Here is a 27766-nt window from a genome sequence, read left to right as displayed (position 1 = left end):
ACAGATAATATAATTAAAAAATTATAATATAACTAATATCGACTTTAAATTTATCAAGGAAAATGGTTTGTGATTTGAGAATCAGAAAACGTTAAATTCAGCTTAATAATGAACGATTTATTGTATATTTAATATAATCGCGATGATGATTTTAAATAATCTTTCTTTGTTTGTCTTAACTTCTAAAATTTTGATAAAAAATTTCTTTATTATTCCATTCCAAAGGAATAATTTCTTTAGTATGTTAATTCACAACATTTGTTCAAAAAGCATTTAAATTGATTATTCGTTAAATATTAAAAAAAAAATATACTTATCACAAATATAGATTATTAAAAGTTAACTAAAATAATAACTTAATCTTAAAAGTTTGTGAATTTTAATAACTAATATCTTTAGCTTGCTTCATAATATAAATTATGCTGTTTAAACATGATCGAAATATAAAATATGTTGTATTTTTTCGCATAAATAGAAATTTTTTAAAGAAATAATTCAGACACGCAAGGAATCAGCTACAAATATCGTGAGACGAATTTTTATTATCCGCGTAAATGTATGTACAGGCGTAATAAGTCATCATTAATTAGTAGGTAATCAGCAGCGAAAAGCACTCTCGCTTGACACATACACAGAGAGAACGAGTGCAAACAGCGCTATTTTTAAGGTGCAACGTCCAACTCAGTCCAACTCAGCTTTTTCCGAGTCTTTTGTTAATTTGGCTCGCCGGGTGAGGGCGACACATTTTTCCCAATTACACACTTCCTGCTCCTCACTGCAGCCAAAACAAGCTGAGCAAACACGAGGCCACCACCAGTGACCCGCCGAGGGTGCATGAAGATGGGTTGTCCATGGCAAGACCCTCGGAAGGGATTTCGGGGTTTTCATCTTGGCCGCCGAACTCATCCCAAGGACCGGAATCTCCTAAAATAACAAAATTGAGATGGAATTATTAAGGTAATTAACTTATAATTTTCAATTGAGAAAACATTTAAAATTCCACTCTTATTTTTCGTTACATTATTTAAATTAAATTAGATTTTGTTGATTACAAAAATTATGATTTTTCAAGGAATGAAAGTATTTGGGGCCATAAAACCTGCAGCTTTCAATAAAAATAAGATGGTAGTAGAATTTAAGATCAACTAATTTGTATTCACCATCAAAGGAAAATTAATAAATTACTGAGTTATGATGTATATTTCAATTTACACGTTTTAATTCCATATATGTACTCTAACGGAAATAAAATTTAATTGCCAATATTTCGGGACTTTTACTTAGCTCCTTGACTTCCTTCCCAATTAATCCCTTGCAGTCAAAAGCCTAATCAGACCAACATAATCCGAGGCGCATTAGTGTCATTACGAGAAGCAAGTAATTCTTGTTGTTTTGGGAGATTTGGAGATCAAAACGTGCGTGCGTATCGCGCCTATAATAGGCCCTAATCCCTCCGCAGCATTCCGAGGGCGTCTAATGAAACGCTCGACACTCTTAACTACTATAATCTCTTGTCGTGAGAGTGACGTACGTGTATAATTAAGTAATTGTTTGCACTCACCGCGATCCCATCTGTTGGTGGTGAAATCCTTGTTGGCTGCTCCAACCACCTCGTTATGCTTGTGCCGTTGTTTCGAGTGTTTGCTCCGACCTGCGCAATACAACGCCGGCTTTGTCAAACGATTCATTTGCTCGTGAAATTTTCAACACAATATACGTGCAGGGTACAAAAGCTCTATGAATATTTAAAAAATCCCCCGTAAAATTTGGGTCTTTTGTTATAAAAATCTATATAACTTGAATTTTTGCATTTACTGGCAAAAAGTAATTCGTCTGGCGGAAAAAACGATACTTTTAATCCTCTACTTACAACGGATAAAGAGTTAGAATAACGTACAAGGCAGAATCAAACCACTTTAAACCACCCTTATAGTAAATCGAGGAAGCAAAAAAAAATGTGAAAATCATTTGCTCATTTCTCCGATAAAAAGCACCGACGCTGCCGAGTCACGTTTTCCAATAATAATTTTCCGTACCTCTTTTCTTTCCACCTGCCGTTGGTGGCTGGCTGGTGGTGGATGTGGTCGACGTAGTTGACGGAACGGGAATTTCTGCAACAAAATTCATCAAATCAGAGAAGGTTGTTTTCGTTCCTTAGTTAGCGGCAGATCATATTCTGCGCGCACCGAGCCGTGGCCTTTTCTTTTGCGAGCTGGGGTGGCTCTGTCTTACAACCCCATCAATCAACCGCCCCCAGGGACGTGCCACTCACTCGGGGGAGGAAATGTTGTGTCTTTTTCGGCCTCAGCTAGTTTCACTCGCTGACAACAATTTCGTAAGTGAAACTCGCTGGTGCTGGACGTAAACGTGGAAAAAGATTGGCTCTTGTTTCAATTTCGAATGGAAGACGTCCGTCGAAAAGGAAAGTCTGCTTCAAAATGATACAATTCTAAAGATGTCTTGTTGCCGAAATAGTGGTTGAACAAAAAAAATCAACTAAAGTACTCAATCTATAATTAATATGAAGTTGCGTAACGCTTTCAAGAACAATAAAAAAAAAAAACTCTTGAATTCCAAATGATTTTGAAGTGAAAATTTTTGGTTTTAAGATTATAATTATATAAAAATGATATGAAAAGCAAAGCAAATGAAAAAAACTTTCACTTGATTTAAACAATTTCCATTTTTAAAGTTTTCAGATAGAATTAATTTCAAAATTTTGACCAAATTAATCTGCATTAATTATGTAATTTAGTGATATCATTAAGTAAACTTCATAAAGAATTAGTTACCATCAAGTTTGATGAGTCCGTCAGTCTCCCCTAGTGAGTTTTTGGCCACACATTTGTAGGACCCAAAGTCCTTGCGCAAAATATTGCGAATTTTGAGCATCATGTACTTCTTGTAGCCGTCGTCGGTCGACACCGCCTCGTACTTGTCTCCTGAAACATGCAGGGCTTTTGTTTCGTTACACTAATTTATTGCGCATATCCTCGCGATCATGCTACTTCTAAAGCTCTGCTCTAAAAATAAACGAGACCAGCGAACAAAAATCCAAGCTCAATATTGAATACTCGGTTTCAATCACATGCAAGAGAGACAACACGCAGGAGAACTCTCTGCTTGTTTGCTTAGCCGCGATTGCAACTGTTGAGAGCAAGTTGACCAGAAGCGATTCACAACAATACGGACTGACTCGGTTTATCGAGACAAACATACAAGCGAGTTGATCGGTCAGTCGGCCAGCCACTGCGTCAGACGCAGTGGACAGCCGGGAATGAATTTTCGCAGCACTGCTTCCGTCCGTCAAATTTGTTCGCGCCGAATGAGCGATTGCCAATTGATCTGGACTCTTCCACTGGAGATCTATAGAGCACCGATATCACATGAAAGCTCATTCGCAATACTTCCAACCAGTCCAACAGGGAAATGTGAGAAACTAATAGATGTAGAATAAACACAGTTCAGTTTTGGTTGAAATAAATAATTGGCAATAATAAAAAAATCAAGTGTTTCCGAATGTACAAAAATAGTCTCATAATGCCTCATTTCCTATTTCCAAGAGAAATCAACGAAGGGCCAATTTTTCCATCCAAATGAGTCATTTTTAACATTTTTAGGGAAACCTTATTTGGCATAGTCAAATCAAATCTTTACATGAATATAAAACATTTTTCGCAAATATTGAGAAACAACAATAATTTCAAAGCTTAATAAAAAAAAAAAAAAAAAAAAAAATAACCACCATTCTTTGATTTGAATATACCAATTAGGAGTCATTTGTTTCAAAAATGAAGCACTGGATTGGTGTTCATTTTTAACTTTTAAAATTTTTTATGTTTGAATTCAAATCAATATCTGCACCCAAGATGTTTTTGTCAAGGAGAGGCTTCTGACAAAGTAAAATTATTGCATTGCTTGATGTTTGTTGTAGTCAAATCTAGTTACATTGTTGTTAGTTTACATTGGTAAAACGGTCCAAAAAAGGTCTAGCAAGCCCCCTTTACACTTCGCCATAATTTTGTTTTATGTAGTCTGCAATTATGAAAAATATTAATCGGGTTATAATTTTTTTGCACTTTTAATTTTTTGTAAATGCCCTTCAAGAACACATATAAAATCGGCTTGGGTTTTGTTTTCCTGTCAAAGATGAATCTGTTCACTTTAGCGGAATGGCTGACGCAGTGGCATGTTGGGGAGCACGTGGCTAATGCAAAATGACAGTGGGTCGGGAGCAGAGGGCCCCGAGCAGCGGAGAGTGCATTGTGCGGCGAGTGCCGCATAAACGGCCGACGGTGTTTGCGCGTCGTGTTAACAAGCCGGTGTGTGTGTGTGTTTGCCGACAAGACAATCAATGAGCAAGAGCCTTTGCTGCGTGGAATCTCATTAATTCGCTCGCTGCCTGCTGGCGGAGGCGAGGTGCTGGAAAATGATTTCATAATTCCCCTGTGCCGGCTCAAGAATGAGAAGAATCTTTTAATCGCATTACGGCGAATTAATTTTCAAGATGCTTTTCATATATTATTCGGGCGCTCTCTGATTAAACCTTAACAGCGCGGCGCGCATTCCAGCCTTTCCATTAATTATAATTGCGAGGCAAAAGAGAAGCTGCAACTCCCATGCCACTTTTGAAGTAGTGTCTGCGGTATTTGCACTGACTGCTCGCGTGGAAAATGCCGAATAAAGGACCAAGAATCTCGGCTTGAAGTGTTGAATTTCAGGCATTTTTCGTCCTTTGAAATGCTAATTGGCAATTGTAGGCAATGGAAATTTCTATGGTAATTAGAATATAAGGGTTTTCATTTGGATTTAATTAAAATTTTTAAAGAAGTGGAAACGTTCCGAAATTTTATTTGTTTAAGTTTTCATTATAAAAGTTTATTTTTAGCAAATTCAAGAAATTTTTGTTTTTAACTTCTTTCCAACCACAATTTTTACAAAAAAATCTTTGTGGTGAGAGAGCCTACTATGAAATGTTGTTATGTCTCAGATAAATATTGTCAGAAGTCCCTTCCATGAAATGAATATAAAGACAGATAAATTTTGCACCAAATGAAATGTGATAAAAAAAAGAGCTGGATCAAATTAAGTAGACTGGAAGCGTGCAGAGCGGTAATCCTACCTGAAACGATCATGTCTCCTCTTTCTGTTGTCCAGTAATTGATGGAGGAGGGATAAGCCTCTGTGTGACACTCAAGGACCACATCTTGGCCCATATACGCGCCTTCTAACTGGTTTGGAATTGTCAGCATCGGAGGAACTGGAAAAAAGATGCCATTCTTTCAACTGTTGTTAACCAACTTAAATCTATCATTATCATTCAAAAAGGATAAAAGCACAGTTTTAAAACTTTTTTGAGAGGGTAAAAATTTACAATATTCTGAAATTTAACTGGTTAACAAAGTTATTCTTAATAGAGTTTATTTTCATCCGAGTTTAAAATCAAATTTGTGGGTTTGTTTGCACGAAAGCAGATTGATTTCTAATGTTTACTTTTCTAGTCAAAGGTCAGAACGGCGCTTTAAATTTTCTTTCAAGTGAGTTATCTTCGGCACAGCAGGAATGGGGCCGACTGACTGGCTGGCTGACTGGTGGTGCGCGAATAAGTTACGAACGGGCAAAAAGTGGCCCTGACCGGGAAGAGGCGTTTTGCGGCAAAAGCAGACCGGCCCATAAGTCAGGCCGTCGAATTCGGGGCGAAAAACTACTCACACTGTACGCGTAGCAGAACCCTTTTGCTGATGGATGGCGGCACTCCGTTGGACGCGATACACAAGTAGGCGCCCATGTGCAGCCGGCTCACCCGCGTTATGTACAACAGCTCTCCGTCCACCACGCTCACTGCAACATCACAAAAGCACATGAATGCATTGAAAGCACAATCGGCAGAAGTGACGAAAACAAATATAATTTTACGACATTTCAAGAAATGAATATGAAAAAGTAAATGAAAAAAGTATCAATTTTAATCCAAGAAAGGAAAACACTCCCCTGACATTCTAATTCAAAAAAAGAAAATAATTCCCAAAGAACTAGTACTTTGGGAATTATTTTCTTTTTTGAAAAATTTATACAATGCAGGAATAGTAATGAGGCTTTGACCTTTAGAGAAATTACTACTCCACCTTCACCTCAAATAATAATTGAATATTTTATTTAGTTTTTTGTTATTTTTATGAACAGTGTAAATATTAAAGCTTTCAAGATTTGTCACAAAAATTAAAAAAATAAATTTCGCGCAAATTGTAAAAAATGGTCTGTCTCCATTGAAGTAAAAAATATTCATTACACAGCGTCATAAAACAAAAATATATAGCTTTTTTTATACTTCCCAGATTAAATTCATTTCAAAATAATATAATTTAATACATACGTACTTCATTTTTAATTAAAATAATAGTACAAAAAACAATATAAATTTGAAATCACAAAAAAAATACTAAATTTCCCATCTCATATGCAAGTCGTGCAATATTTCTATATCAATGGCGTGAAGGGAAACTAGTATTTTCGGCATTCACACATGACATATGCATTTCTTTCCAATATTTTTTTCTGATGGACACACGTCTCTCATTTTCCCTTTCATTTGTCTGGCATGTGGCATCACTTAGGTTAGAGGGTGGGTTGAATGACGCGGCACACGCCGACCCAAAAGAAAGAACCCTCTGCTGCTTTCCCTCGCTGATGATAAGACGCGAGGAATTTACCTAACATGATTTGTGGCCCACGAGTCGAGAATACCAACCGTACACAAACAGAGCAAACGGCCCTTTTTTCCCTTGGGCGGCCTCTCGATTTTTCATCGCCGACTCAAAATTCTGGTCTCATTATTGAGAGATCTGATTGCCCCGCGCTGCCATTTTAATTTGATTGATGAGCAGAAAGAGATCTGGAGAGTGTGTTTGCTCTCCCGTCGGCCGCTTTTTCCAGCAGGCTGCAGGGGTTCGTCGGCGATCGCGTTCACTTCACTTCGGAAAGGCAGAGAGAGAGAGAGATCCTTCCTTTGATTAAACATTGCGCTGCCCCATTTGATTTGCCGCTTTCATGCAAAAAAGTCAATTACGCATGCGACAGAGGCAATTTGCATCGGCCCGAGACCAGATTTGATTAATTGTAGGCATTACTTTATATTCGTCCCTGTAAACTGAAGGGAAAATTTCACAAGTTGTTCTACAAAAATGTCAAAAATGCATAGTTTATGCTTTAAATAAAAATATTGAATGTTAATCATTTCTGTTTCCACCGATTTTCATGCACAGAATTTTTGTTCTTCTCATTAGGTCTCCATTTAATTTCAATTAATTCTTCTTCCCTTCGAAATGATATTCAAGAATCAATAATAACTTTTGATAATAAAAAAATATAGAATAACGGACCTGATTGGAGAGAATAAAATAAATGTACGCAGATACATTTCTGGAAAGCGCTCTTCCACAACAATTTTCATCATTTTGTTTTTTTCGAGAAAGTGAGGAAAGGTTAAGCCTTTGGAGAAAAGTTTCCCATATTGAGCATTTTGTGTCTAGACTCGCTCTGAATTTTAGTAACAAACGATTCAGCAATAAGAGGATATATATTTTCATCAACAAGATCCAATTAAGAAAATTAATTATTTGTACCTTCGTTTCCATTGTAGTTAATGTCCTCGCCATCTTCGCGGCGCCACATGATGTAAGGCTCTGGATAACCCTCAGCTTTGCAGTTCATTGAGACGTTGCTGTTTTCCCTGACGACCATGTCCGAGCTCGTCTCTTTGTCCAGAATGCTCGGTGGAACTAGAAATGTAGGCCAGATATTGTTATTTTCATAAATAACGCGTTCCATCTCAGCTAGAAAGCCGCTCTGTTCTTTGCAACAAAAGTTTATTCATTAACGGAGAAAATGAAGTTGCCTTTGCCGAAGCGGAAAATACGCATTTGAAATATTGTTATTCATCTCAATAATAATCCGACGAGTTGAAAGACCTAGCGGATTTCTGCATAAAGAGTCGGGGGATAACAAAGAGTGAAGGAAATAAATATAGCACTGGAGATGTTTTGACGTTTTTAATATATTGCCACGATTGGAGTTGACGAGTGAGCTTTTTATTGCTTTATACAGCGACTGTAAATAGCGAAAAAAGCGATTGCAAAATCCGCAAGTGCTTTCCTTTTCCCGCTAGGAACGACAGTGCAAACAATGAAGGTAGACGAATAGTGGAACTTTTATTCCCGCAAGCGTACTTATTTGATCTATTCCAAAGAAAAGAAAATTAACTGTCAGCAAATTGAATTTTATTTAGATTCCCAAAGCCAAAAGGAATGAGCTGCTTCAAAACGGCACGTGGGAACATCCCTCTAATTTTTTTCATATTCTCCAATGCAGTAAAATTTTACTCCGCCGTGCCGAGTGGGAAATTAATCGAAAAAGTGTATGTCGCTGGCAGTCCGGCGGGAATGGTAGGCGCGGAAAAGTGGCTGCAATTGGGCACTCACCGACGACCTGGACATAGCCGACGCGCGACCTCATGGGATCGGTGTTTATTTGGCACATGTACCAGCCCCGGTCGGCCTCCTGGACGTCGTTGATGTGCAAATACCACGAGCGATGGTCGGTGTGTGACAGCGAGATGCGCGGGTTCTGTGTGATCACGTTGTGGTGGATCGAGAGGATCGTCTGCGTATCCACGCGCACCCACGCCACCTGCGGACAAACGCAACGAAGCTCTCATTAATTTAATTAAATTAGTCGGAAACAGAAGTAAATTTGAGAATTGCACAAGGAGGTTTATTAATTAAATTGAAAATTGATGCAAATTAAAGGTAGGCAACGTGCTCTGCAGGCGATCTCAGCAGGTTGCATACCTTGATTATTGTTGTTTATTTGTTCACATGCATTGTTACAATACATTGTTTGCATTTAATTTTTAAAGGCTAATAATTTAAAAAAGGAATTATTGGAGAAAACTGCACCACCTCTGGCAATAATTATGCCAAAACTTCTGAGAAACAAATAAATCCGCCGCAGTGAGCCTCACGTGACTAATTGTAAGTTTTTGATCCTTGATTTTGTGTTTTGTTCTTATCACTTATAATCACAAATTTTTCCACAGGTAGGCCTTGCAGAGCATTGGGAAACTGTTCCGCTGGGAATGATTTCAGCACATCCAGAAGGTCATTCTAAGGTTGGATGATCCTGTGGGAAAAAGAATCCTTGGCAAACTTGTTCCAGACTGTGGCAAGCTGCAGATTTTTGGGCAATGAAGGTCATCTGATCGGAAATGCCGGCGCTCGAAGGTATCTTTTTTAGGGTCAGGAAACTTATACATGTTCTATTTTTTTCCTGCAGACTGTAGAAATTTATTTGTTAAATACCAAACTTTTCATAGTCATATAAAAATTTCAACTTAATTTAAAATAAACGAAAATTGTGATACATTTTGTTAAGAATCATTGTCCCTTTAATTGGTTGAACTCCAACAAAGTTGATGGAATATTCAAACACTGCATTTCAAAGTCAAGAGAGCGAAATGATACAATAAAGCTATTTCTCTTTTGTTGCCTATGGAAACTTCAAACGTAGCACATTTAATAATTCCAGTTCAACCGCAGCTACACTGTGAATACACCAAGTATAGCGGCAAAAGTGATTGAATAATATCCGCGAAGCTCTTAAAATTTAATACCCACCGCATGGGTATCGATTGCCATTGGGTTGGTGCAGACTTACATTCTCATTTGATACTCTGTAATTAAATGGTTGGCACACTCTTTGCAGTATTCATGACTGCACGGAATGTGAAAAAAAGGAGACCGGAAATGTTTCTCCAGGGATGCAATTTCGTCGCAAATTTGTGACAAACGACCCGTCGTAAATTTGGAAAATAATGTGCAAAGTTTATTATGAAATCACTGCAGGATTATATGAAAATATAGTGCACTGCGGTTTCCAAACCACAGAGACGAGAATGCTAATTTTTTTCCTTGATGTTAATAATCAGCTGGAATAAGTGCACGTGATAAATTATGTGGAGCAAAAGAAAGAAAACCGTTGGAAATTCCCTCCTCTCATTGTTATAGCTGGGCTGAGTGTTTTTCCTCTGGGAGGCAATAATGCGATGTTTTCTTCTCGGATGCTGCGATGATATTAATTTTGCGGCCGGTGCCGCCATGAATAATGAACGGGTTGGCCGTGTGTGTTGTAGCCGCGCTAATCCCCTTCGCGCCGCAGCTCTTTCGCCAGCTTGGCCGGCCGGCTACTTTCCCGATTAGCTGCGCGTTTTTTTCGCGAGCAGCTCGCGAAATTGCGGCTCAGCAGCTAACTCTTGTCTGCAGGGAAACATAGCGAGCATCATTTGTTCACCTGCTGGATTTCCTTGAGCCGCTTTTGCTCTTGACGTGTTTCAAGAGATTCACCATTTGGCCCCGGGGTCAAGGGGGATTTACCTGTCTGTTTTCGAATTTAGCTTCTCTGGCGATATCAGCGGACGCGTTGATACTTGTTCTTGACAGGCTGAATCCCGACACGACATGAATATTAATTTTCAAATGTCAAAAAATGTTGCTGATCAAATATTTTTCCTTAAAATGAAAAAGAAAATCTAAATATACACCGCTGGATTAAATTAAATAGATGTTTTAGCGTTCTAAATACACAAGAAATAAGTCAATTCGTCAAATGCAATACATATAATTAAATATATAAAGTATTGATTGATTAATAACGAGTATAATATCCAAGTAAAATAATTTAATGTATTTTTTTTTAAATTATTTCATTAATTGGTTTGATTGATTGATTTTATTTATCAAATAAGCCTATTATAAACTTGTTTCATTTATTTAATTGACTTTTTCTAATAATAAAATCACATTTACCGAACAAAATTTCTGTGCTATTTGAAATACAATACACGTCTAATTCATGTAACTCTCATTGTCGTAAAATCATTGGAGTAAAACTCACCTTGTAATTTTTAAGGTTGTCCACAACGCAAGCCAAAACGGCATCCTTTCCTATCGTGACTGTGATGTTAGGAATGCTTTCGGAAAATCTTGGCATGTGCAGCTCTGAAACAGAATCAACGGGGTCTACTAAATGAATATGAATTTAATTCCTTGCAAAATGTACTAAATACACTCTAGAAAGACATATTATAAGTCAGCGGTGAGGATGAGGGTTTTTTTTTAGCAAAATTGAGCAAAATTGTTGATGGTCGTGGTACTGTTTTTCTTTTTTCTTTCGAAAATCAATTTATTGTCTTATTAAAATTCTTTTGTTAAAAACTTCACATCAGTCAAGTGGGAAACTAAAAATTACGTTTTAAACCGTTGAGAAATTAATTTGTTAATTTTTTTTAGTTTCGAGTTGTTGGTAATTATATACGCAATGCTCACACCCTCTCGCGGTTTGCTAGTTGTTATAAAATCTCAAGGCGGAACTGACTGCAGGCCACTTAACTCACAATCAGTGGAGGGTCAGACGGAAAGTTTCCGGGGCGAAACGCATGCAACCGCTGCTGGAACTTATTTCGCGCAAAAAGCCGAGATTTAGCCGTGCGCGCCGCATAGCAATATTTACGCGGAAATTCCGGAAAGGGTGGCAAAGGAAGGGGTCGGAGGTGGCTCCACTGGCAATTTCACACGTTGGTGATTATGTCTTTGCTAAGTGCGCGAAAGAGAAGGAGAAAGCGCGCGACATGTGTTTCTTGGGCGGTGTTTTGTGTTTCCGCCTGTTGGCAGGCAGCCCCGCCAAATCCAACGGCGGCACAGGTAGCGAGCTGGGCGCGCGATTGCGTGCCAGAGCCATTCAATTTCCTTGTTTAAATTGCATTTGGCACCCGCACATAAATCGAGATAAGTGTCAAGGCGAAAAAGCGGTGAGAATATACGAACGGCTGCCCCGCCGCACTTCTTTAAATCAAATTTATTATGCGCGCACCAGCGGGAGAGCGTTAAGCGAGTGTGAGTGAGTGAAAGTGAGGGCGCATTATAGGTAACACCCTGCTCAAAAACGAGCCTCCCTACCGGTGATTGGAAACCGAAATTTCATTTGTAAGAAATAGGAGGGTGGAATTGTTTGAGAAGTCCAAGTCCCTCTAGCAGATATCCAGGACTGTTAAAACAGTTTGTAACGGAATAGAAAAATAGAATTTTAGAAAAATATTCAAGCCTTTCAAGAATAAAAATAATAAATATTAGAATTGTTCATTTTTTTTTATGCAAATTGTAAAGAGTCATGTCATACCAAAATTAATTATTTTCATCTATCAGATCCAAGTTTTCGGTTATAAATTTTTGACTACCAACAAAATGTTCAACTTTTTGTATTCTTTATTTTTGTTATTATAAAAACGAAAAGCAATGTATGCCACTCTAATTAATTTTATTTTGATTCCATTGTATTTTGGAGTGGTAAAATATTCGCGTTATTTAAAAAGATTTACTTTTACACTGATTTCTACCATCAAAAACTTTTCAGCACACTTCTCTGCGTTGAAAACAGATAGAGAGGAGAATTTTACTTGAATCGTGCAACGACCTGAGGCGACAACCACAACATAGCCATTTGGGAAAAAGGCGACGCATGCAGAAACTGCTCTTCTGCGCAATAAAATCAGAAGGAGTGCCATCATCAGGTAATTAAATTGGCTCTCACACAGTGAGCAGCCGGGAGGGTCCTCCTTTGCGTGCTTTTAATTCGGTTGATGGCGAGGCAAATGGTTTACATATTCATTAAATTGTCTCTCAAGAAGTATAATTAGTTCTCGCAAGGCGGCACGCGCTGTTTACCTTAAACTTGGCAGTGCGTGAAATAAGCCCTGCCTCGACGTTTCGCCAGCCAGCCCAGCTAATTAAACACCACACACACACCCTCTCACTCGCCCTGGCAGCAACACCGACCTGATGCTGCCTGTGCCGAATTCCGGCAAAACATCACGTTTTTAAAATTATCGCCGAGCTACGTAACGGCCGAGTCGTGTGTGCGCACCCATATGAGCGTTAAATTAAAGAATCTCTGTTTGATTGTGTCGGCCGCTCGATCTCTGTGTTTGCGCTTCCTTAAACGTACATACCGACGGCTTTCCGAGAGTGCGGTGCACGTACGGAGCCCGTTTTATTCCAAATTAATTGCCTGCTCGCTGGATCTTGAAGCGCCGCCGAGCAAACCAAGTTTGTTCCGCGCAGGGGTGGTGGATTTTTGGGCAATGTGCGCCGCCGAAAATTAAAAATACACAAGCAGATTTTTTTTGGAAAAATTTTTTGCTGCGCTCGAATTTTTTATTTTGCTATATTTGCACGAAGCAGGAAGTTTATGGAATTACAAACAAGCTACTTTTTCTCAAGCTGGTGCCCTCATAATGAAAGTTTTTTATGACGTTCAGTAGACGATTATATTATAGTGTTTTTTCATGTGCGAATAAAAATCCTTGTGTCAAGTGTTTGTGGAGCAGCCCGTAGCTGGAATTTCTCTATTAAAATTCATGTTAATTATTCTTTCATCACATTCTTATATTTTAATCCATAATAAAATGAATAATAATAATAAAAGGAAAACAATTATGACCTGCTCAAACATTGAAAAATTTATTTCGTTGAACTAAATTTACTAATTTTTATAGTTGGAAATTTTTTTAAATAAAAACAGCAAAAAATATTGACTTTTTAAAGAGCAAAATAATTTTTTTTCTATGAAATATAATTAATTACTAAAAATTGAAATTATTGTTTACACAAATTTTCTTACATAAATAATCAAAAACTATTTAATGTTTTATGTTTACTTATTTTGTTTATGAATTTATGCATTCTTTAAATGTCTCTTTAAAGGTATATGAGGCATGAAAATCCTGATAAATATTCTCATTATTGGACTCTGAGGTGTTCTTCAATTAAATTATTTATGGCAGAGCTAGTCGCTGGCAAGTTTCCAAGGCGACAGTCATTCCGTCATACTATGGCAACTAGAATCTAAAGAACTTAAATTGATTTTAGGCACCCACGAAATGATAAAAAGAAAGAAAATATTATTCAATGTAATATGATTGATTTATAAACAATTTTTCTTTGTAAACTCAAATGTGTATTTTAAGTGTTCCAAATATTTGAATAAAGTTGATTAATTAATAATTTAAACTTTTCGAAACTTGAAGGCGATATTAATACTTAATTGAAATCAACCGCACAGCTTGATTGATTTCTAATGAGCGCCAGTCAAGTTTCTCGATCAAATATTGCGATAATGTTTTACACTTCAAATATTTGCCTATGCTTGAATATGTTTGCTGCGCTTCCATTCATTTCAGTTTATTTTCCACGACCCTGTTTGAAGTATAGTGCATGCAGCACAGAAATTAATCTCGATATTACGCTCTCAGGGAAATTATTCTGCAAGAGCGGGCACGAGCGGAAGCAGCAAAATCGAGACAACACACACAGCCTCCGCTTCTTACCACCCGTGTGTAATTTACTTTCACCCAATTTTCGGATCCAATGATTTTTGATCACACACACACTCACAGAGACAGGAGGCAATCGTGTATATTTGCTCTCGTCATATTCAATATCGTGTCAATTTTCGCTTGGTTCTCCTCAAGCCGCTTGTACCAATTCCGGTGCCTCTGCGAATTAATTTTAATCCCTCCAAGAGTGGATTTTTGCTCGGCTGCTGAGTTGAACAAAAAGTTGTCAAACTGTCGCTAATCCGGATCAAGTTTTCTTGAATTTTGACAGTTTCGAGTAAGAGAAGGCTTAGGCAAAAATGTGCGGCGTCTTCATTTCTCTTACGACGTCGAGCGATGATGAGACTGCGCTTTTTCCCAGCCCAAAGCTTCTTCGCCGTCATCACGAGAGCAAGCAAGACGTGCGCGCAGGCAAACGGCAAAGAGAGCAGAGCAACGTGTTTCATCCTTTTGCTCTCTCATTACTCTCGCGAATGCACTCGCTGCGGTGTAATTCATAATTAAACCGCTTTCGAGCACGGAGGGAAATTGATGCACACGGCAAAGTTGGATGAAATGCTAATTCATCGTTAAAAATTTAAACCGCAGCAGCTTGGTGCCCACAACCTTTTTTGCATCTCATTTATTTAATTAAATTTTAATTAGATTTCCCTAAATTGAATTGAATTTGGAAAAATAAAAATAATTAAGTGTCACCAAATTGGTATACAATATTATAATTGGCTGTAAAACATGTGATTATTACCATGTACAGTACAGCCAAAATAATATTTTTTTCAAGCTGTGTAATGTAGGAGACTGCAGCGAGTAATAATTTGACATTGAATCACCGCTTTTTTTGGCTATTTCGTCTTCCAACGAATTTAAAACTGTGTGATGCAGTTATTGCTTGTTAGACATTTTTCTTAAAAATTAATTAATTAATGCCTTCATTGTTATTTTAAAGCTTGTGATATATATTTCTGAACAGCAAGAACAGGAAGTTGACCTATTACTTTTTTTATGGAAAAAGTAAAAAATAAATTAAAATTATAATATTAATTATATGACAATGGCATGGCAGTGGTGTGACAGTGGCGTGGCAGTGGCGTGGCAGTGGCGTGGCAGTGGCATGGCCACAGTGGCCACGGCAACGATTTGGACTTTTTACATCTGAAAACGCGCTTAAAACACTAAAAGTCGCATTTTAGAGAATAAGTTGGTTAGTTCTTTGCCCATCTCTAATAATATATACAAATCATAATAAAAAAAAACTGAGATAAAATTGCCCTTAGTAACGAACTTCAGAATCCTGCTTTTTTTACTAATTACTGCATTAAGCACTGGGGGTAGTGAAAAGGATAAAACAGAGGGAAAAAGGGAAAGAGCAATATCTCCATCAAGAATTATAAAAGTCTCCCTTTAAAGCGCGTACATACAAAAACAGAGAGCGCTCTTGGTTGTTAACTTTTCCTGCTCCTCCAGCCCCGTCAAGAGCGCCACTTTTCTCTATTTATCAGCCTGCTCGACTCTCCCTGGCTCCCTCTCTCCAGCCTGCGCGCGTGTGTAAAACGTGTGCGTTAGAAAAATTTCTCCCCCGCACTGGAAAGCGAGAGAGTAAATAAATCAGCGCGGGCTGCTTTTTGACTGAACGATTTCGGAGTGTGTACTTGCTTTTTGCGCGCCCCACCTGTCCCCGCTGGATGTATTTATCGGCGCGAGCAACACAAAGGCCGACGGTGTATAAATTTTTGGCTGAATTCGCGCCAACAAGAGAGGAGACACACGGCTCCTTTTTGCAGCTCCTTCTTTACATACGTTCTCGGCTTAAAAGGAGCTTATCGGGCGATTTATTGCCGCCGGCAGATAAGGTGAAAAATGCGCCGCTAACGCAGAAATAAAGAGCGCCCCGTGTAATTGCAGCCGGCGCACATAAATCAATTACTCGCCCGCCCCACGTGAGAGCGAGCAAACGAACGCGGGGCGTGATTTTATTAGCCGGCTCGATCGTAATTGGATTGCATGCACGTAATGCCGCTCGGACCGACGGAAGATGGTATGTGTGTGCATTTGCACCGACTGTCCGTCTCGCTGTGTGTGTGTGTGTGTATAAGCAGATCAATGATCGCCGCGTTCGCTCATCAGCCCACGTTGTGCGCCCTAATCTGGCCTTTATGGCTTTTGAGTCATCCCTATATGCAGTTCGACCCCATCTAGAAATATTCCGAGTGACCCAGGGTCAACCCCTATGTTGTAAGAACGAAATTTTATGAGCGTAGTCCGCTGCTATTTTCGGGTAATCACAATTACGGCGGGGGGATTTCTTGCTGTTATTCACGCCAAATTACGTTAAAGAAGGATTTCATTGCGAGAGTTGCTCCCAGAAACAGACCTTTTGCGTCTCTCCGACTGGAAATGTACGCAACGTTTAGCGTTGATAAATCAAACTCTGACATGTTTAATAAATTAATATTATAAACTGACTTTATTTGGAAGTAAATTATCAAACGTTTCTACAAGTTTTAAAAAAATTGGTGATTAAATTGAGAAAATGTGCAAAAATTCAATAAATGTTAAAACTTTTCATTGAAGAAGTGCTATATTAAATTTTCTAATTATTTATACAAGCTGCCAATGATTTGAGCAATGGGATAAAATTGGAGGAAAATATTGTAATTAATTAAATTTTATAGTTACTAATAATTTGACTGTATTTTCATAGGATTTTTAGGAATTTGGCCTTTAATTATTAGAAAAAAAGGCAACTTCAGCACCCTGCCATACATCAATTTTTACCTTTCAGTGAATTAAATCTGGGCGTTTTTCTCCTTGAAGAATTATATCTTTAAATTTTTTCAGCTTTTTTACATCTAGAATATTAGCATTTTAGGTAGCAATCTTTCTTGTAACATTCAAACTAAATCAATTGATAATACTGATTTTGAAGAACATCATCAACTCCATGGTTGCTAAAATTCAACCAAGGCTCACTGAAGTAGAAATTTTTTAACTGATTTAATTAAATTAAAATTAAAACTGCCACCCTGTGCCATTGGGATATGGAAAAATTTAAACATCAGAAATAGGATTAAATGTAAATAAATATTTAATTAACTTATATTTTCTAAAAATTCCTTGTGAAGGTTATATTTAGAGATTGATTTCAATGTATGAACTGACTTTTTACTTTGGTTATTTAATAGCTTCAGAAAAGCTGGAAACACCCCAATTTCAATTTTCAGCCTTTTCTATTCTTTGATCTGCAATCCGCGCGTACTTGCGAGGGTGCGGAGAGACATGAATTGAAGTCGGCAATAAATTGGTGCGAGAGCAATCTGAGGCTGGGTCTGCGTGGCAGCTCGGCGAAATGAACTGCCTGGCGGAATAAATTCCGTCCCCAGCCGATAAGATGCAGAACTCGGCTCGCTGACGAACACCAGAAAAGACACTCGCCGCCGGAGTTAATCGCTGATAAAAAGCAGAAAAGAGTCTCCGCACACGCGAGGGGTGGCTTTTCGCGCGCTAAGACGAAGAGTAAGTGGAGATCCGTCAGTGCGACGCGCCGCGCATTATCATTCATCTCGATCGAACGACACGAATTATTATCTGACACACACCTTTCGACTGCATTTATCACCTGATTACGCAGCTTTATTGAAATTTAATGGACCGCCCCGCGTTTTGTCCTACGGATGACTAACGAGTTTCACTTCCCAAGTTGATACGTTTTGTTTCACATAGTGCTCAGTAATTTTTGATTGACTTCCATTTTTTTATTCTTCTTCTCTTTGATCAGAATGTTTCATTTACGTAATATAACGGTGTATAATAATATTTTCATGAAAAGAAGCTTTTGACAACTGTCGATTTTTTATGTATGAGAAGATTAAGTTAAAATAACGATTATAAAAAAATTAAAATATTTTGGAATAAAATCTCTAACTGTTAAAATTTCGTCGGATTGGGACATTTTGATCCCGAAAGTTTGAGCATAATTCTTGCTAGTGCGGTGGTGCCGTTTTGTACAGCTATTTTGTTTTTTAATAAGGCATAAACAAGAGTCTGAAAAAAATTAGTAATAGAAGTGTTAATTTTGGCTCCTGTTTTTCATATTTAACTTGAATTGGTGAATAATTGTGCACTGTCAAGAGTGATTTCCAAATAAATCATCAAATGCGATAATTGGAAGAGAAAAAGTTTTTAAATGTAGATCAGTCAGCACATTAATGTAAAAAACGAATTTGTCTAAAAAGTCATTCATTAATATTCACAAAGTGTTCTTGACACTTCTTAAGCAAACGCGCAGAATTAATTTTCAATTAAGCCCCGGCCGGAAAGGGCCCGATTTGCGACGGAACCAGTCTAGTTTTCGACGTGGGCGCGTCTTTCGTGCTTTCACGCGCGCGCGAACCCTGCTCTAATGGCGAACGATACTTTCCATTAAGCCCATTCATCTTCATTACGAAACGAAACACTCTCACGCAATAATTCTCAACCCTTTCTCGTCGTGACTCTCATAATTCGGTCAGGCTCATCAGTCAAATCTCGTCTCACTCCTCGTAAATATTATATTAGCTGCAGTGGTGGTGGAGAAAAAAATTCGTGTTATGGGAATGAAAAAAATTCGATTTCACACACGCCACTTATTACTGCAGATCTTGTGTGTGTTTGAGCAGGTACCTGCAAGACTGCCGGCTATGGAACCAAACTCGGCTCTCTCTCGCCCTCTCTCTCATACCTCTAAAGGCCTCTGAATAAAACATTAGTGTGAAATATTGGAGGAGCTGCTTTACATACCCCAACAAATACTACCCCAAGTTAATGTTCTCGCCGCTCTTTCGGTGTGGATCAAAACACTCTGCCGGCGTTCTGCTTGCATGCGGCAAACTCTCGAAATCATGAGCACCCCGCCGACCGACGAGGACTCTTCTCTTCTCGGCTGCTGCTTTATCTTAATTTGATTTTGCAAAACTTTGCTCGTCTCACGCCCGCTCACCTGCAAATCTACCCCCAGCCGTGCAGGTACGCGCCAGCCAATTGTGTGATTGAGGACCAAAACTTTAATGACTATTTTAAACTTCCGTTGTAAGTTTGCCGCGGGGTTTCTTTTGAATGCATTCAAAATAAGAAAAAAACTGAGATGTCATTAAATGCGTAGATCTTATAAAGAATAATGCAATCTGAGAAGATCATAGTGGTTTGAAAAGAAAGGAACAATAATAATGAGCTAAACATTAAATTACAAATTGTTAACCTAAATAAACAATGACCAACAATTAACAGGTAAAAAAAAATGTATAAATTAGTGAATTAAATTTTAGAAAATAAAATTAAGGAACAAAATCTAAAAAAATATTACATGACAGATGTATAAACGGAAATAAGAAGGGAATTCAAAAATGAATTAGTTCACATGAAATTTATGAAACTAAAAAGTATATAATTCTATTGCGGTCTCAAAAAACGAAAAGTTAGGTCTATTTTTGAGTTTGCCTGGAATTCTATACATACCGTGCAGATCCCGTGATCCTTTTATAATGTGAAACCACTGTGTAATGATATTTAAAATCTTTATGAATATGTGTATTTTTATCTTGTTGTTTATTTTCCACATTATTGCAATTACAGTGTTTAAAGTTAAAAAATGACCTTTTTACTGGTGATATAAAATCGAATACTAAAAACAGTACAGTTAATTTTACTCTAGTTCCAAAACTAGCGAGTGAGAAAGATGATCCAGCGACTGTTTTAACTTGGTTTTGTAATGTTTGCAAACAAACACAAAGTAACATGAGAAAGGGCCAAATTTCACCCAATTTGCTTTTGCCCGGAGGGTGCCAAATAAATATACATTGTGTGTAGGCGCGCGCATAAAGCGTGTGCTGGCCTGACTGGCGCGTATAATCGTCGGAAACAAAAGGAAGAAGAATATCGCTCGCGAAAATCGGCGGCAACTTTTAGTGCAAACTTCATTAGGTGTGGTGGTGTAACGATGGAGTTTTGAAAGGTTTTTAACTTTTGAGAAAAGTACACGCCAGGCACAGACGCCGACCTTGTTTATAATCCGCGCGTCTACATTATGTGTACCCCGAGTGCCTCTTCCAGGTGACTAATTAAACTCGCATCCTCTGAACCTCGCGGGAGCAGCGAAACTTTGAGCTCTTGTTATGTTATGTGATGTGCCACGGATCCAACACTTCCTTCCTCAACACTCTCTCAACCCCTTTTATTTCTCGCCAACAGAATCACGTATTAAATTTCTCCACAAACAATGATCGATAAGCTTTTCAAAACACTAAAAAATCTCAAATACTCCATAATTTTGGAAATGAAGAAAGTCAGGCTTGTCCTCGTTGCAAACAAAATTAAACAACGTTTAAAACGTTTTGTTTTTTAATACAACATTTTTTGCAACGAGGACAAGCCCGATTTTCTTCATTTCCATGATCATCTCGAGTGTCAACTTCTTCAAACTATAATTTTATCAAAAGGAAGTATATAAATGAAATTTAATGCTGATTTAATTTCTCAGAGTGCTCCCCTGAATTTCTATTCTGATAGACCGCAGATGTATAGGGAGATTTTGAGGAGACGCGACCGCACATCTAAATCGGTTATTTTCCGGTTTTCTTATCGCGCAAATATTTGAATTCAGCCGGTGGCCCCTGCCGATTTGGACGGTTGGACGCAGCAATCCGAGTGCATCTGATAAGGCTGTGTTCCGGGCCATTAGGCAACCCTTGCTCGCGAGAAGAACTGCCTCGGCGGCCCAGGGGACTCGTTGGTCGGCCCGAATAAATTTTTCTTTCGCAAAACTCACCATTGGCCAGCTCTTCGACAGCCCTTCCGCCGACCTTCTTCACTTCGCGCGAACGCCGTCCTGAAACAGAGGGGAAACAAACACCATATATTACTGACGCTTTCAAACTTTTCCAGACGCAGACTGGCATTGCATTGGCTCAAACTTAAATCGAATTTAATAAAAATTATAATTATTGTATTAGTGGAATTTTAATTCATAATTATTACAAGAGTTAAAGAAATATTCATCGATTATATTAAAATAGAAACTAAAAAATTGAGCAATGTTGTCAAAAAATTAGCACTAATTTTTGGAAATTTCCTAAAAAACAAAAAAAAAAAGTGTGAAAATGGGATTGGAAGAATAATGTTATTTTCTTTATTGATTTACGAGACGTCATTAAGGAAAAAAACGGCTGGATAAGGCATGAATCGTTTTATTTTAGACTAAATATTAGCAAAGTTTTATTCAATAACTTTTTAGTGAAATCTTCAGTTGCTAACAAGGAAAAGAATGTATCATTATTATTTTATTTTTATATTTTTGTCGATCAAATTTTGAATCAATATGTCTGGTTTGTATAAGTCTCCTTCAATCCTTGAAGAAATTTCTGTGTGCTATTATGGTCCAGTGATTAATTTTTACTAGTTACAAACGCTGTATAAATTACCCTTGGCCGTGTCAAAACACGAAAAGGGCGGCCCGAAAGTACAATAACTCATGACAAGCAGTCGTCTAGCGGTCAGAGCGACTGTAAATTTCGCGCAATTGATTGGTGCTTAACGGAAGTGGCTATGAAGTGAAAAACGCTGGCGATGTTTCGCAGCTATGTGTGGACAATGCTTCCAAAATTGAATGTTGATTTTGAGCAGCGGTTGATGATTTATTTATGTTAGTATTGAATTCCAATAAAATCGGATTTGCTCAGCACAAAAGCTAAATTTTAAGAATGTTTATTATTTCGAACAATTTTTGAATTTCATGTTTTTAAAAGTATTCTTGGCTGGCAAAAAAACATAAGCAGTTCTCAAAGAAAATTGCGGGGAATTTAGAAAAGTTTAGGACAGGCTTATTATCGCCGCCTAACAAAATTTTCGCACCATAACTTTTTTTCGGGTAAAGCGGCGCTCACGGCAACTTTGTACGTTTTTTGAGGAAGGCAGAGCACACACACACAAATCCTCACTAACTGGATTTCTTTGGCAACAAACGTATTGCCTGGGAGCGCGCTTGGCGCGTGTGTCTTTTGCTCTTTTCCTGCGCCGCTCGCTCGCTCCTCCACTTAGCACGTCCCCCTGGGAAATAGTCACTCGCACACCAGCCCCATTATAAACATAGGTCAAAATGTGAGTCACCCCCGCACTCGCCGGGCAGCGAAATTTACACTCGCGAGAGAGCGCCTCTCGGCATTTCTCCTCCGCTATTGCTTTAATTAACTAGAGCACCTCAAATCATCCAATTACAAGAGACAGGGGAATTTGGTCCACGAAGGAAAAAATGAGAAACGCGCTCGTGACCGGAATAACACCGGCGATTTTTCATTTTCTAGCTGCACTCGCCGGCCACTTGCGGTTTGCGCCTCTTTTCTTCTCCACTTTTGTTCTCCGCTTGATTTATTGCAACTCAGGGTCAAGAATTCTAATCCTGCCTCCCAGCTGGCCCAAATATTTGTCCTCCCACGAATTTCATTCCATTTCAAAATCAAGAAATATCTTACTTTGAAGTTATTGCTTCAAGTTCCACTGTGAAATGTCATTTTTTTTACTCACAATTACATCATTTGACTTGTTTAAAAATTTGCTTCAGGATTTCGTCTTAATCATGACCTAGTTTTAGTTGCAAATTGTGTTTATTTCTCCATGGTATATGGGAATTCAATAATAGTATTATGATGTCAATTTTTCTTATATGAGTCGCATAATATCTTTATTGTCCGTATGAATGTGTTTATTAAACGGTAATGGCGTGTGACAGAATACATAAAATAAATTAAATGCAGCATAATACAAAAAACATTAAGAAGGCACAAAATTCATTTTTCCCATTTAACGTTTGAAACTTTAATAAGAGACGTATCTTTTTTTTATTAAATTTTTTAATAGAAGACGTGCTGTTCAAGTAATTAGAAATTTGTGGCAATAATAGGTAACATAATAATTATTTGTTATCATTTTATTTTCTATTAACTCGCTAAACATTGAAGTTTTACCTTCATGGTTATCTCCCTCAAGTCACTCAAACTTTTTAATCGCATGGTTTTAAAATTGAATTCGCTCAGTTTCACAAATAATCTAGATGCTATTTGAAAAAGCTATCTGCTTTTAAAATTTGTATTGAAACATCAAACACACTGGTACTTATATTTTCATTATCTTCCCAATGCAAAATGTTTTATTTTTCAATTTAAGCCATATTTTCAAATCGCAATTCTGAACGACGCAATTTCAGGGGATTAAATAACTCGAATGAAAGCACCTTTTATTTGCAAATCCGTATTGTCAGTGTGTAATGCCAAAGCACGGATTCAAAAGTGTAATACACGCGCCATGTGTGCCAATATGCCTCTATTCACCGAGTTATTTGAAATTCCAAAGCTGCAACACTCATATCCGTTTCGTTCACTTCTCACAGAAAAAAATATATAATAATTTTCCATTCTCGACGCGCCGTTTGTTATTAAACAACAACCGATGAGAGGCCGAAATTAAAATTTTTTAATATCCTGCCGCCGCGCCGTGTCTCTGTGATCGGTCGGCGGGCGCATCCACAAAGGATTTCCTCTTTTATGCGAATGTTTAATTACGCGCCCCGAACACACACACATACACTCGTTGAAAGAGAGGCGCAGTGATTATTCGTTGCTTTTGCACTCGCTCCGATTTCCAATCAAATTGGGGGTGCGTGAAATTAATGAGCTGCCGAGCGCCGCTTTTATTCTAAATAATGCGCCGCACGTCCAAAATAAGCGGTCGAAACGCCACTCGTCGCTCGCTGAAGTTGAACGACTGAATTTTTAATTAACTAAATGTCGAAGGCACGCGCGGTTGCCGCCGCCGGTTGGAGAGTTAACGTGGATTTTTCGTCTCGTTACTACGTGGGTGCGTAGCGAATAGAAATGAGCTCTGTGAGTATCATCACGCGTAGCTTTTTGTGCTGCACAATGTGTGGTTAATTAGCGAGCTTTTGTCGGGGACATTCGACCGGAGATTAGCTCCAGCGTGCTTTGTTTGTGCCCTCTCGTTGATCTAAAGGATTTTTTTATTCTTGGCAATTTAAAAATTATATTCTTGCTTGATATGCTTGGGTCAAAAAATAGTAGCACAAAAATTCAAGCCTATTAATCTCTGCAGACAAATCAAAACGTAAAAAGTATGTAGATCTGATATTCAACAGGGATTTTTATATTGTATTGACAAAAATAAAGAATGCATGAAATGAATTTTTCTAACGATTATTCTGAAAACTTCACATATATAAAAATATTTGGATTCAAATAAATTTTCTAATTTAATCTCAATCTCAATACAGTTGTAGCGCAAGTCCAATTTAAAATGCTAATTTTTTATGGATAATTTAAATTTATATAGCCTTTGCCAAATATTTAAGTCAAATATTTATAAATTCAGCGTTGCGTAAAAAAATTTATCTCTATCATCCAAATATAAAAACGAGGTTCAAAATTCCGCTCAATATATTTACGAGGTGCTTGCGAAAATTGCATTTCACGTCCACCCCCGCACGGCCTCAGGCACAGTAGCTCAAACTATCCAAGTACGTACTTGAACCAGTTTTAAAAGAACTCAATTTCCGACTCCCGGGGCGATAAAACTCGTTAGTCAATTTAAAAGCGGCGTTCGTTTGGTACGTTGTCGGAAACGGACGCGCAAAAGTGGCATGGACGGCGAGCGATTTTTTGCAGTGCGCGCTCGGGCAATTCAGCATTCTCAGGGCGTCATAAAGCAACCAGCCGGAGTCGATTTCAATCAGGCTGCGTGCATCGCTAATGGAAAGAACGGTCGGTCGGTCCGTCGGTCTCGCTCGCAGCCTCGCAGCAAATCCTATGATAAACACTGATCGAGCGTAACTTCATTTCAAGCTCTGCTGCATCCGTCCTTTCTTTTTTTGCCTCCATCAGCTCTTCTTACCGAGCGAGCAGCAGCAAATTATCATTCACATTCGATATCTACATTGTAGATTCCGCCCGTACGGGGTGAATTGCGCGCGGCTAACCGCACCCTCAACCCTCCGCCTACCTGCCTGTGCGGCTTCTTTATACGCTCGGCAAACAAGCAAACAAACGGCCGCTTCTTAAAATCAATCCGCCCGTACCCCTCCCTGACTGCAGGTGTAATTAGGTTATTTGCCTACCTGCGAGACAGAGAGCTATTGGCTCTTTCCCAGAGTGAGTCCGGCCGCAGACCAAAGGCAAATACGTCGGTTGTCCGCTACATCGACAAATTCCAAATTACAGTGATTTGCTTTGCCCACAGAGGAATAACTTTGCGTTGCGTTGGTATAAAAAAACATTAACTGTATTTGAACATGGGTTTTTTTTAACTTATTAAATAATCTAAATTAAATGTTTTTGTAACTTGATTGACTTTTTCATGTGCCCATATTCCAATGGAAATGTGAAAATTTCAATCAAAAAAGATTTAAATCACTTTACAATCTAGACGTGATTTTTTCCCACGTCGGAAAGTTATCGATTTAATGCAAATAAGATAAAATTATATTAAGAACATAACAATAAGAACCATATCAATTATTAAGAAAAATGCAATAAGAAATAGGAATTTACAAATAAAAAATAAAAAAATATTTTCATTAATGAACATATTATGCTGAAATACTTTCTTATTTTTTTTTTTTTTTTTTTTTATCTAACTTTTCTCGCCTAAACTGTATAAGAAAAGTTCTAATGTATTAATAAAATAAATAAAAATGCACAGTGAAAATTGGTTAAATTGCATACATTATATGTACAGTGGAAAGAGTGTGAGTTACTGATAAGTAATAATATAATTAACAAAAAAAAAATGTAAATAACTTGGTCCAATAAATTATCGAAGTCAATGTCAGCGTTTTGGGAATTTGATTTCTCACTTCTCTAATTATTGAGCCTTAATGGAAAAAAAATATAAGAGGTTTTACTTTGGTTCTTTCATAAATTATCCGTCTCAAGATATAAAACATAATTTAAATTATATTTTCCTCCACTGCTTTAGTTCAACAGTTTTATTTGCTTTTGAGATTCAAAAGCCTTTTGAATCTCATTTAGAAAAATAATTTTCGTAATACATTTTTAGAACACTTCGCCACTCTATTTCTACAAAAATAAAAATATTAAATCTCTTTGTGCTATTTTTTTTCTTGAAAGATTAGGTGGAATAAGATTCGCGAATTCTTGCCAAAATTTCACCATTTCATCGCTAATGATTTAAAAGCCCACCATATTGTTCAGACAAATTAGCTTCTCCTGGCGCCAGCACTTTCCCGAGCTACAATCTGCAAAAGTCAGTTCATTAAAATTTCAGGAGTGTTTTCCCAGCAAACAAAATCAAAGAAGCTCGCTGCCGGAAATTTGAACGAAAAGTGTACATTTAAAATTCTTATCATCAAAGGAAGCGCCAAAAACCACCTTAATGGCGGCCGTCCTGATTTATGCACTCTGGCCCCGATAATTGGCGCGCGCGCGCGAGATGATTTTGCAATTTATTCTCTGGCGTAATTGCCTCTGCAGCGGGACGCAAAGGGCCCATAAATCAGGCGGGGCTCACCTGCGGGATCAGCGGCCATTAAGAGAGGAGGGCGCGTGACTCTTGGCGCCGAAAAAGGAGGTGCGGAAAAATCTCCGGCTCGGATAAAGGTGTTAAAAATTCCTCAGCCACTCAATGAATACGTAATGAGGCGCCAGGATTTGTACCAAGTGCAATTTCTCAGCCCCCCTTTGGTACTTTCACCTCCCCGCGTCACGACGACGGGGATACGCACGCCCGTGAGTTTTCCAATAATGCCGCCGCACGCCGGCTTTGTGTTATGTAAATGCGCTCGCGAGTGGGAATTACACCGGCGGCCTCTAGTCGCGATGATTGCCGTCGTCTCCCCTGCCTGCCTGCCGCATATGCAACCGGTCGGATTTGCACGTAGGTTGCACCCAGACTAAGCCGGCCTGTTATGAGCCGTGATGGAGTGAAGTCGACTACCTAATGTGATGATATTTGCCAGCTTACGGTGGAATAAATTTGCTTGATTTCGCTGCCTCAGCGCGAATTCGGCTAGGGGGCCGCCGCTCGTAAAGATGAGCTTTTTTTCGGTAATGCGAAACTTTTAAAGTTTGTGTTTATGTTTTAGCCTTCGCTGCTCGCAAAGTGGAAACGCTCTTTGATATACAGTACGGTGTGCACACAAAACTTGTCACAGAGGAGGGTTTGAAGAGAAAGTTTTGCAAAAGTGAAGCTTCTGATAAAAATTTTACTATTTTGGAATCATAATAACCATAACCATTATTTAAACAGTATTAACATCAACAGCCGCATAAA

General features: G+C 38.2%; 1 protein-coding gene across 5 annotated transcripts in view; it reads right to left on the bottom strand.

The window, feature by feature from the left end:
- Positions 1–524: 524 nt before the first annotated feature.
- LOC132203275 (lachesin-like) overlaps positions 525–27766 on the bottom strand; it is a 41811-nt gene continuing 14569 nt past the window's right edge. For 2 of the 5 annotated variants that reach the window (XM_059630932.1, XM_059630928.1), the window contains 10 exons: positions 21243–21302; positions 10948–11072; positions 8478–8685; positions 7623–7778; positions 5713–5841; positions 5123–5260; positions 2793–2957; positions 2037–2111; positions 1562–1651; positions 525–924 (listed from right to left, as the gene is read on the bottom strand). In XM_059630932.1, coding sequence (XP_059486915.1) covers positions 773–924; positions 1562–1651; positions 2037–2111; positions 2793–2957; positions 5123–5260; positions 5713–5841; positions 7623–7778; positions 8478–8685; positions 10948–11043 — 1209 coding nt within the window. In that variant the 5' untranslated portion in view covers positions 11044–11072; positions 21243–21302 and the 3' untranslated portion in view covers positions 525–772. The remainder of the gene's footprint in view (positions 925–1561; positions 1652–2036; positions 2112–2792; positions 2958–5122; positions 5261–5712; positions 5842–7622; positions 7779–8477; positions 8686–10947; positions 11073–21242; positions 21303–27766) is intronic. The other 3 variants (XM_059630931.1, XM_059630930.1, XM_059630929.1) reach the window with 2 other exon arrangements.

The sequence above is a fragment of the Neocloeon triangulifer genome, unplaced genomic scaffold, assembly GCF_031216515.1.
Source record: "Neocloeon triangulifer isolate White Clay Creek 2 clone unplaced genomic scaffold, ASM3121651v1 ptg000017l, whole genome shotgun sequence".
In the NCBI taxonomy this organism is placed as follows: domain Eukaryota; kingdom Metazoa; phylum Arthropoda; class Insecta; order Ephemeroptera; family Baetidae; genus Neocloeon; species Neocloeon triangulifer.
Note: the sequence above shows the minus strand (reverse complement) of the source record. Positions and strands in the feature narration are given on the sequence as shown.